Here is a 12,894-nt window from a genome sequence, read left to right as displayed (position 1 = left end):
ACAATTTAAAAATGAGGTAAAGAGTACTATAAATCACAATAATTGACAATTTTAAAATTTGAAAGACATATAAAAAATTAGGTTGACTCTTGAAATTCTATCGGCGCAACATAAATTGGATAAATAGAGTAATATATATTATTAAAAATTACGTAAAAATTATTATAAATTACAATAATTAATAACTTTAAATAATTTAAAATTATATTAAAGAATTGATTTGCTCCAAATTTTACATGTGGTGCATAAATCAGGAAAGGAAAAAAGGAAAACTACATAAAATAGACCTAATTGTGAAACTATTTACCTTAATTGGACCCAAGCCAAACTATTTATCCTTTTACCCACTTTCTCTTTTTTTATTTCGCACATGACGTCAGCATGACATCGTCATCACTGCTATGAATTAATCTTATGTGATACTTCATTGGTATATTGATATCATATCAGTATCATATAGGACTGAACTTAATTTTTATTAATACTCTGTTGATATATTAATACCATATCGGTATCATATAGGTTTGAGTTCTTTTTTTAAGAAAAAAAATGAAATAATTAAAAGAAAATTATTAAATTCACAATCTTATATATAAACTCTAAAGTAGAAAAAATTGTGATACTTCATTGCTATATTGATATCATATCAATATCATATAAAACTGAGTTTAATCCTCTATAAAACTCCACCGATATATTAATATCCTATCGGTACAAGGTTAGGGGTCATTTGCTGGCGTAGAGAGTCTATATTACATGGCTTAATTTTTTCCTGATGAGAGCATAGACTATTGCATCTAGTTTATGTTACATACCGTGGACGGAGTTTTTACATTATTAAATTTTATTTAAAATTTAGATGTTATTTTATTTTCAAATTTAGAAATTCGATATTTGAAGGAATTTTCATATCCCGTTTGAGCATAGAATCTTGCATCTAGTTTATGTTATATACCGTGGACGGAGTTTTTATATTATTAGATTTTATTAAAAAATCTCTTTAGCTGTTATTTTGTTTTCAAATTAAAAAAATCCATATTTGAAGGAATTTTCATAAAAATATCATTTAAATAATTTGATAATATAACAAAATATTTTACACAAACACAAACCAATACATTACTTAAACTCTTATTTAGATTTGATATTTATATCTATGTAGCAACGCACCGTCTGAGGTAAACAATTTTGGAACACCCCTAATTATTCTAGAGGACTGCATATTTATTTGTTTTTATTAAGATTTAAGATTAAAATATCTGAATTTGAATGCATATCTGAATATTAAGATGTATAAAGATTTAGATATTTGAATATTAATATTAAGATATTGCATTAAGATTTAATTAAAACTGTTTGTTTTCTCGACATATGAATGTATAAAATTTATCTTTATTTTAAAATAAATAAATATAAAATTTAAATAAAATATTAAATTGATTTAATATTATATCAATGAAATATTTAAAAAAATTGTATGGCATGCAATTGGTGGTGGTGATGACTAATGATGATGATTGTGTGTGGTTATTTGGATAGCGTTGACTGATGGTGGTGGTGATGACTAATGATGATGATTGTGTATGGTTATTTGGATAGCGTTGTTTGGTGGTGGTGGTTATGGGTAGTATCTTATAGTATATAGTGGTTAGGAGTAGTGATTAACCACGGTTGTTGATGATGTCTGTTGATAATTAGTAGTGGAATGATATTAATAACTAATAGTATGCAGTGACAACTGATGATGGTGGTTGGTGATATATAATATTGACTAATGGTGATAATTATAAGTAGTCATTAGTGAATATAATAATAATTTATGGTGATGATTGCTAATGATGATTAGTGGTGATGACGATTGATTTTGGTGGTTGTGGATCGTAGGTGGTGGTGATTAACGGTGTTGATAGTTATGACTAAAATGGGTGATGGGTGAAAGTAGATGAAGTAGCAATTAGTTGTTATCTTTGTATGAATTTTTAAATAGATATCTTAATGATATTAAGACATTGTTATAAACATTAATCATTCACACATTCAGTGATTGTAAATAAGAACCACAAATAAACTAATGATTAAGATTTAAATAATTAGAATTCAAATCTTACAAATAAATAGACTTAATAACTAGAATTTAAATAATTAAGATTAAAAGCTCTATTAAATGCAAATAAATAAGACGAAAATCATATACTATTAATTTCTTTGTCTTAATTTATATAAAACTTTTGACTTTTTAAAAAATTAAGTTTATTTTAATAAGCTTTTAACATGTTGATCTCAATTAACATAATTTAAATATCATAAAATGAAAAATATATTCTCATGCATTGCAACACTGAAATTTTCAAAAATAATAATGACATTCTACATGTTTCAAGGGCTCATGGCTGATTAATCACTTCCTCCATCCTAACTTACGCTATTTTTTTTTTTAAAAAAAATCAGCAATCAAAACAGACTCTTAATTATAATTTTTTTGTATATAGGTATTTGGAATTACAATTAGTGTAATTTTTATTAATTTTTTTTACAAATTTTTAAAATAAAATTTATACTTTTTTATTTTTAATAAATTAAAATTTTATTATCTAAATTCACGATCAAAATAAACTCTAAATCCAAAGAAATGCCACACAACCTGAAAAGGGGAACATTAATTTGTCATTTTGTGAACAATGGCAAGTTGGATAGTGGATAAACTCAAATATTGGGACTTGGATATATTTTGTCCCAATTAATTAAATCTGATTACTATAAAGGAGACAAAAAATAAAATTAAAAAAAGCTTCAAAAATTATACTCCTTCCACTTTTTTTCACTTGTCAAATTTTAATTTGGCATATTTATTAAAAAAATAATTAATATGGTGAATAATTAATAAAGTTATAAATATATTTACTTACTATATTTTTTAAAGATATTAACTCAATACTGATAAATTAAAAATATAATAAAAAGGATAAATTTATCCTTTATTTTGACAAATAAAAAGTGAGACACTGACAACAACGTGGTATTTATTTGTATAAATAACTTGGCAAGAAAGCAACAAAAACTCCCCGGCAATTAAGTACAAAATCGAGGTCGTCGAATTCATCATTATCGTTTCGATATAATTTTACTCGTCATATATAATATATTTTTTAAATTATATCATTTTTAATTTAATATTACCTTTTTCTCAACATATTCATGAAATGACTATCTGTGATCAACTGCATGTAATAAATCTATTACTTAATTGTGCAAGTGAATGAATTATTCATTGCGGATTGTAATTGTGATTGTTGGATTGGGTGTCATGCCGATACATATTGCATCGGGTACCACGTTGATACATATTGGATCGAGTGTCACGTTAACGCACACGAATTATTGAATTAGGTGTCGCGCTCACACACTAACAGTTTGGATATGAGTTCCATGAGAAAACTAGTGTTGGCTGTTGTAGGGGTGGCAAATTGTTGGATTAGATTGAATTTGGATGGATTGAATATGGATTAAGCCAAAATGGATTGGATTACAAGTCACCCATATAAAATATGAATTCGGTCAAATATGATTTTGATAAAATGGTTCTAACCTACTTTAATTTTCTAGAGCCAAAAAATATTAAATCAAAACAAAATTGTTGATGCTCTAACCTCTACAACCCCCAATCCACCCTAAATTATTATTTTTTCATACAAAAATGAAATTTAATTTTTCTTCTACCTCCGTAACCCCCACCTCCCACCCCTCACCTACCAACCAAATTTTTCGCTCAGCCCCTATTTTTAAAAAAAGAATTAAAAAGAATTGCCCACCCCAACCCCCCTCCCGCCCACCCCCCATTTGGACCCCCTACCCACTGCTCACCACAAACTTTTTTTAAAAAAAAATTAAAATAATTTCAAGAAATAAATAATTTTTTCAACCCTCTCACCAACCTACCCCTTACCGGACCTCCTACCCCACCCTACCCCAAAATTAAAAAAAATAATATATTTTGAGAAAAGGTTAGGGTTTAAGAGATTGAAGCAATTTCTTGCCTGATTGATTGTCTTGTACTCATCCTAGGTATGTAAGGCTAAACTAAAGCATGAACCTTGTTCTTCTATGTGCCCCATGATTGTGATAGATTGATTTGTGAATGAATTGAATCCCTATGATTGTGTTTCTTGAAAATTTTCCTTAAACTTAACATATTTTTACATATTGCGTAATTGATGTTTTATATGAACTTGTTTCTTGAATAAATGATTTTTGACTATTTAATTTATAAATTCTCATGATATTTTGACTAATATTGGGTAAATATGATTAAGGATTAAGTGTAGAGCCTTGAACTTGTGAATGTATGATTGCGATCGGAATGTGAGCATGATGATAGTCTTGATGCAACTTGATAGTCTTTGCATCTTCCTTATTGAACTCAATTGAATGGTCTCAACTAAATGTTGTCATAAATTATTGTCTGAACTATTCATAATTGAATGATTTGGGAATGATTGGAAGATTGATTGTCCGAAAGGACCGATTGGATAGAACCGATGAACTGATAAAAGTCCATATGAGACTTGTTCATTGGTTGATTGGGATTGATTGTCTTATGAGCATTGAGTCTTAGGAGGAGTATCGAGTACTGAATTGGGTAAGAGTAAGTAATAACTCGAACCCAATAACTGCGTAGCCAGCGTAGGAGAGGATTGAACCGTTAAAGTCAGATATTTCCCTTTATTTTAATGTCCTGAAAAGATAAGACTTGATTGCTTGATTGGATCCTTGATTTGATGATTAGTCCTTTACACTGGTAAAGTATTGGACGCTGTGGCAACATCAATGAGCTTGTTGTACGGTCACTGGCTCATAAGTAATCATTGTCAAGAGAAACTTCCATATAGGTCTTGATCGTACTTTGATTGAATCGGATCGAATTAGGTTAGATTGGATTGAATTGTTTATGATTGGTTTCTGTCTAAACCTTGCTCTTGCTTTAGACTTATGGCATCATGATTGAATTCCTCGTCTTTCTGATTTGAGATACCTGAACCGGTGTTATTCTACCTTGATGCATGTTTTATTCTTTTATATTACATACTCGTACATTCCACATACTGACGTTTATTTGGACCTGCATTATTTAATGATGCAGAGACAGGTTTAAGAGATCATCAATAAGTGCACCATTGAGGATCTGTTCACACTCAGCTTATTGGTGAGTCCCCCTACATTCAGAGGATACCAATTATGTTATTCTTGCGTTGATTTTAGTCTTTTCATTCTAATTAGAGGTGGCCATGAACCTGTCATTGACACCAATTAGATAGTAGTGATAGAGGCTTCATAGACTAGATAGAGATAGGTTGATTGAGTATTTTTATTCCTTAAATTGTTCTTGTCAGACTATTCTCATGACATAGATTGGAGTTTGATTTTTTGTCTTATGACCTTTCTACCTTGAGTTAGATTGTTAATTGGAATTGCCCACCTAACTGTCTTTTTATTTTAAGTCTTCCGCTGATTGAATGAACGAACGAATGTGTGATTAGGTTAAGTGGTTCGCTTGGAGCCAGTAATAATTTCTGAGTACCGGCCACATCTAGGGTACCCTCCGGCGGTGTGACGCCCAACCCCACCTGAACCCCTTACCCCCACCCCCAATTGTTTTTAAAAAAAAATTGGCCTAACTCTGTCTATTGGAATTCTTTCAGTGCTGCAATTCCTTTCCCTTCTCTTCCAACGTCAGGAGCAGCCTTTTGAGGGTTTTAAAAGTAAACCTCGCATTTTACTTACATTTTGGGAGAAGTGGGGAAATAAGAAAATTCCGGCTTAAGTTCTTTGCAGAAATCCTGTTGGAGGAGCGCCGTTGTGGCGACTATCCCGCTTTAGCGGGATCGTGGAGCCCAGAGGACAAATTCCCCTACGATTTTGTTTTGCGCTCTTAATTTACGACGGTTCAGGTCATTATATGAAAAAATATGAGTGAGTCATTTAAATAAATATCGGCTAAATGAATTCATTTTACTTAAATGCGCTGAAATTTCCACCCTTAGGCTGTTGTAATTGAGATTGATACTGCGAAACTGTATATTACTCATAAAATGATAATTGATAATATGTTTCTGTATGTGCTTGTCTTTACTATGTTGTGATTCCTTGTGTAAATTGCACTTACTGGGTTACCAATGCACTATTGTTATATGTACCGATACTGCATTTACTCTTTGTTTGTTGAGTAGAGAGCATCTTCAGGCGGCTATTGATAGACCTCAGTTAGGAGATCGTTGACTTTGTAGAATTCAAGGGTGAGCCAGCTCTTTCAGGCTACCGTGGATTCTTTTCAATCTTGGCCCTTTTCCTTCAGAATTAGACTATTCCCGCACTTTATTTTATATTATTATTTTTGGGGTTGCATCTCCTTACTCTTAAACTTGTTATCTAGTAGTTTTGGTACAATGACTCTCAGGTTCTCGGGGTTACCTTCCGCATTGTTTGTTTTGTTGGTTAATTTTTCTGAGTTTATGGTGTAACCTCAATTATGAATATTTTGAATTTGAAAAAAGAAAGACATATCTGATTCAAATTTCACATTGAATTTTTGATATATGCGGAACTCAGTTTAAACTATTATAAAAATTGTGTTTCCACATCTTTAAATGCATATTTATGTGTTAGGATGTTAGTTGGCAGTATAGTATTGATTCTTTCACCGGAAGGTTAGTGTGGGTGTCACTCATGACCCGATTTGGATTGTGACATTTATAGTACTTTCAACGTAATTCTCAAATAATAAATATTCCTCCCTTTGTTGCAATTTATGTGAATATGTGAAATTTTGAGAATTGACTAAAATTTTAATATGTTTTTGATTGTCAAATATTGTAATTTGTAGTACAACCTTTTTTTGTAATTTTTAAATACATGACATGTTAAAATTAAAAGTAAGTCTATTAAATTAAAATAGAGAAAGTACTAAAATATAAATAGAAAAAATTAAAAATTGTTAATTATTATGATTTGTAAAAGATTTTACAAATAATATATGTTATTCAGTTTGTTCCAAAGTGAAACTTTGAAAGTTAAAAATATTTTAAATTGTTAGAACAAATAAATTAAGATTAATAGATTAAATAAAAAAAACAATATTAAATTGGATGAAAAAGGCAAATCGATCAAATGACCGACTGACCTTAAACTCCTTTCATTCCCTCTTACATAATAGAAGTAATAAATTTTTGAAGGAAAAATTATTTGGGTGAATACTTTTTCATAAATAATTACTGATTTTAGCGATATTTTTTATTTATTACCATCTATAACAATACATAACAATACTATGAAAAATCTGTTATGTATTAAAAGTGAATTATGCATGCAATATAAATATATTATAAGTGTTTTAAAATATATTATATATGTTTGGTAAGAACTTAACATAATGTATTATAAGTGTATTAAAATTTGATAAATATATTATCCATAATAAAACTTATATTATATATACTTTATAAATTATTTGAATAATATGTATTAAAATTATATTATAAATATATTATAAGTGTTTATTAAAAAATATCATTATTATAAATGATAAATATCTTCTTGATATATAGTATATTTATGTAAATTTCCTTAATTTGAATGGAAGGTATTTCAAATATTTATCACAAAATGACATGCAAAGCCCATGTCGAAACCTTATGCTTTTCTCGTGCCAAATGCCTATCCATATCACTTGTGATTTGACCAAAAATTAGGCAAAGAATCTTGTCAATTTTCTCTACTTTGTATCTATCCGCAAGATTCTACTATACTAGGAATTCCCACATTTTTTTTTTTTTTTGGATTCTTACTCTTAAGGGCCCTTTTTTGCTCCCCCTATTATTAGAAAAAGGAAACTTCTATTAACGTCTTGATTCATAGGCTCTTTTCATCTCTGTCTTTTTTTTTTCTTAAAAATGATCGTTATTTTTATCAGTTAGGATATTTATAATTAAAAAATTAAATTGAATCGTAATTTTAATTAACCTGATTAAACAAATCGATATTTAATTTGATTTAATTAGGTTTAGTTTTAAATTATGTAAATCATTACTATTTAATTTGATTTTGATTTTATTAAAAATGAACCGCAATCAAATCGAACCGAGAAATTATATATATAAATTTTTCATATAAATATTTATGTATTATTCATAAATAAATTATAAATATTTTATTAAATTTTTAATTAATCTAAGTCTTTAACTTTATCAATTTCTAAGTCCAACACTTAAATTTTGGTATATAATTTTCTTATATCCCTCCTCCGGTTAGTTCCTCAATTGTTGAGCTTGAGATTTTTTTTTGCTATAAAGATTTGATGTTTGGTTTATAATAATTTTAGTATTGCTTAACTAAATCACTTTTTTCGTGTAATAAATCGAGTAGCTTTCTTGTGGATTATTCATGTACTAGGTGTTTGTGTCTATCGAGATGCAAATGCCTTCAACAAATTTATTATTTTTAAACCAAAAAATCAAAAAATTGAACCAAACCAAACCAAACCAACAATAACCAAGCTGATGGTTATATTTTTTTGTTTGATTTGATTTGATTTTAGCAATTTGAAAACTGATCAAATTGGTTTGATTTTGGTTTTAACCAATAATCGATCCAAACGAACCATGAACACCTCTATCTATCAGGAACTAATCCTAAATGTCGTCGAGTATTATTAATTTTTTCGCCATTTTTGTAACTATCACCTGTGATCCGCAAAAGTGTATCCGTACCCCTTGAGTGGACGAGAAAGAAAGAATTTCTCAGAAAAACAATTTTTATTTTTATAAATTTTAATCAGTATAATAAAGGCGGATTTAGAATATAAAATTTATTATTTATATAACTATTTAAAGTCAATATACAATACTAAATAAGTTTATAGTTATTTATATAATAAATTTTTGGGAAAAGTCTCAAATATGTCATTGAACTTTGAGAAAATGCTCATTTATGCCATCAGTTAAAATTACTGAATTCATAAAAGAACCACGAATTTTATATATATATATATATATATATATATATATATATATATATATTGTTAGATTTATTATTATTTTGAGAATTAATTACATAATGTGATTTATCCTTTATAATTTATTTTCGAATTTAAACTTAGTTGAGATAAATTTGAATGTTGAACCGTATGTTTGATTATTAAAATTTATAAAACAATTTTCTAAATCCGGACAAAAAAAATATTTATCTAAACTTCATGGAAAAAAAACTTAAAATTTAACCAAATAAATGCCTACTTCACAAAAAAAATGTCTGAAAGTTGACCTTACCAAAGTCAAAATTTTAATAACAATTGTCTAAAGTCAAACCTTTTTCAAAAAGCAATTTCAATTTTTTTAAAAAATAATAATCTAAAATTGACCTTTTTCTTGATTATACTCAACAAATTTAGATTTCTTTTCCTTGCCTACTACAATATTTTTCAGTTTTATTTTGTTTATTCTTCAAAATATCATAATCCAATGCCTGAAGTTTTTCTTGAAGCGGATAAATTTACAAAAATATTTTATTTGTAAAAATGTCAAACCTAAAAGTAAGTATTTATGTCTCTCACCAATAGGGTTCACGTGAATTCATGGTTTAAATTTCAATATGCCCCCTTAACTTTTTCGTTTTGAGAAACAATACCATTTAATAATAAATTTGTTACCATCCAAAATTGGATGTAATCATACTTGTCCTGTCCCATTAGGATAAGTCAACCTAAATCCAATAGATACAGAAAGAAATGCGGAAGTAATTATATAGACAAAGATAAACGAAAGAGGAAGACTTATACAATCTCATATAATCCCCAAAATCTGGTTGTCACGTGTACAATAAATACAAATTTCAAATTATCTTCAACTAAATAATTTTAGTTATCGAATAATTCAAAATTTTCAATTCAAATTTACAGAAAGAATCTCTTATGAAAAAAAGAGGACTGATTCTCAAAATGATCTAACAGATCATTATAAAATCTCTATCATAGATCAATGGAAAGAAATAAGTTGATCATGTACTTTAAAAATTTATATCATTATGACATGGAAAAAGGCTCAAATATGCCATCGAACTTTGAGAAAAAATTTATTTATGCCATCCGTTAAAATTTGGCTCATCTATGCCATTGTCGTTTAACACTTTTCAATTGGAGTTTTGGATCAAATGTACTCTTTTTGCTCTTTCTTCTTCAAGAACACCAAGAACACATGAAGAATACTAAAAATCAAATTTTTGAATTTCTTCAATTTTTTTCACAGAATCACCTCAAATTTCAATTGCAGCATCCATACGAGCTAGATATCAAAATCTAATATTTTTTGTGCTCGAATTCAACCTAACCCAACAACACATACTTAAAATTTCTTTTAAGTTTCAAAACTTTAACCTCCTTTAATGGTAGAATTTTTTTCACAACTCCAAATCACTTGAAATTTTGAACATAGACTCAAAAAATACTATGTTAAAGTTCATCATGTCTATGTTCAAAATTTCAAGTGATTTAGAGTTGCGAAAAAATTCTACCCTAGGTGGATATTGTTGAGCCAAACTTGAAGAAGTTCTACCCAAGATGGTAGTTTTGCAAAATCGGAGTTAAAAGATAATGGCATAGATGAATCTTTTCTTAAATGACAATGACATAAATGAACCAAACTTTTAGCGAATGATATAAATAAGTCTTTTCTCAAAATTCGATAGCATATTTGAGCATTTTTTATTATGACATTGCTAAAAAATTGTACATATACAGTTAATTACAGAACATGGCAATGTTTATGAAACTTATACTAATCCGAGAAACATTTTCTATGAATTCAAGCATTGTCCTGTCTCGTGAAGTTAAAGAACCTGATTCCGTTAATTCTTATTTTTGTTAATTTCTTCAAATTCATTATTTCATTTTCTATGATGATTACACGTGTCATCTTTTTCTTAACCTAAGCTGGACTTCCTCTATTGGTCCCTACTTTTCTTAGTTTTTCTCCTTATTGCCCCCCACTCTTTTTTCAACCTCTATATATATAATAACTACCCTTTTGTTTTTCAATATTATCAAAAATCACTCTCTTTCTTTTTCTTCACCATGCAAACCATTCAACCCCTCAATTCTCCTTCATTTTCTTGCAAAATTCTCATCAAGCCTTATAGAAAAAACATTATAAATCTTCCAAGACGACGGATTCTGGTACCGTCATCACCATCACCATCACCACCAGTACCATCTATGTCATCGCCAAATTTAGCCGAACCGAAAATATTTCCACTAAAAATTGACCCACCCAAACTGAACCCATTTCAGAAAATTGCTTCCAATGCTTTGGACATGCTAGAAAAATCAGTTGTAACAAAGTTGGAAGAAAAACATAAGCTGAACCGGACAGTTGACCCGGAAATTCAGCTAGAAGGGAATTTTGCACCGGTTCATGAATCCCCGGTTCAGCACGGTCTTGAAGTTGTTGGTCAGATTCCGTCTAATTTAACTGGGGTCTACGTTAGAAACGGCGCGAACCCGTTATTAAAACCGATTAACGGACATCATTTGTTTGACGGTGACGGTATGATTCATGCCGTTAAATTGGATTCAGAAAATAATAAAGCTAGTTACTCTTGCCGGTTCACCCGAACCAGCCGGTTGGTTCAAGAAGCTTCAATAGGCCGGCCGGTTTTTCCCAAGCCAATTGGCGAATTACACGGCCATTTGGGGTTGGCTCGGCTCGCGCTATTTTTCGCGCGAGCCAGTTTTGGGTTAGTAGATGCTTCTAAAGGAACCGGCGTAGCAAACGCTGGTTTGATTTATTTTAACGGTCGGCTTTTAGCTATGTCAGAAGATGATCTTCCGTACAACGTTATTATTAAGGAGGATGGCGATCTAGAGTCTAACGGACGTTACAATTTTGACGGACAAATTAATGATCCATTGATAGCACATCCTAAGGTGGACCCCATCACAGGGGAATTTTATACTTTGAGTTATAATGTATTAAAAAAGCCTTTTCTTAAATTCTTTAAATTTGACACGTGCGGTAATAAGTCACGTGAAATTTCTATTTCCCTCCAAAATCCATCTATGATTCATGACTTTGCCATCACGGAAAGTCACGTGATCATTCCGGATTATCAGGTGGTATTCAAGTTATCAGAGATGATACGGGGCGGGTCGCCTGTAATTCACGACCCAAATAAAGTTTCTAGGTTTGGAGTGTTGTCGAAAGACGACCACGACGAATCAAGAATCCGATGGATTGATGTTCCTAATTGCTTCTGCATGCATTTGTGGAATGCGTGGGAGGAGAATCATGAAGAATTAGGCGACAAGATAATTATGATTATAGGTTCATGCATGAGTCCACCCGACTCTATTTTTTCAGGAAGTGATGAGCCGTTAAGAAGTGAACTGACCCAAATTCGATTAAATTTGAGAACTGGTGAGTCAACCCGACAGATTATAGTATCAGGGATGGATCTAGAAGCGGGGCAAGTTAACAAGACTAGACTCGGTCGGAAAACTCGGTACGCCTTCATGGCCATAGCCGAACCATGGCCAAAATGTAGTGGTCTAGCGAAAGTTGATTTGGTCACGGGAAATGTCACGAAATTTTTATACGGAGATGAGAGATTTGGAGGAGAACCTTATTTTGTGCCGAGCACGAAAGAAGGAGGAGGAGAAGGAGAAGAAGATGATGGGTATCTTATGAGCTATGTTAGAGATGAAAGGAAAGAAAAATCCGAATTAATTATAGTTAATGCTAAACATATGAAGCAAATGGCCTTAGTAAAATTACCTAAAAGAGTGCCATATGGCTTTCATGGTACATTTGTTAGTTCACAAGATTTATGTAATCAATCTTCTTGTTAATACAA

The 12,894-nt window shown here is 30.1% G+C and overlaps 1 protein-coding gene across 1 annotated transcript; it reads left to right on the top strand.

The window, feature by feature from the left end:
• Window positions 1-11,109: 11,109 nt before the first annotated feature.
• On the top strand, window positions 11,110-12,894 carry LOC129878229 (9-cis-epoxycarotenoid dioxygenase NCED6, chloroplastic). Its single transcript, XM_055953446.1, has one exon. The coding sequence runs from the start codon at window positions 11,117-11,119 to the stop codon at window positions 12,887-12,889; it is 1,773 nt and encodes a 590-aa protein (XP_055809421.1). The 5' UTR covers window positions 11,110-11,116; the 3' UTR covers window positions 12,890-12,894.

This window comes from Solanum dulcamara, chromosome 2 (genome assembly GCF_947179165.1).
Source record: "Solanum dulcamara chromosome 2, daSolDulc1.2, whole genome shotgun sequence".
NCBI lineage: Eukaryota > Viridiplantae > Streptophyta > Magnoliopsida > Solanales > Solanaceae > Solanum > Solanum dulcamara.
This window is presented reverse-complemented; position numbering and strand designations above follow the sequence as displayed.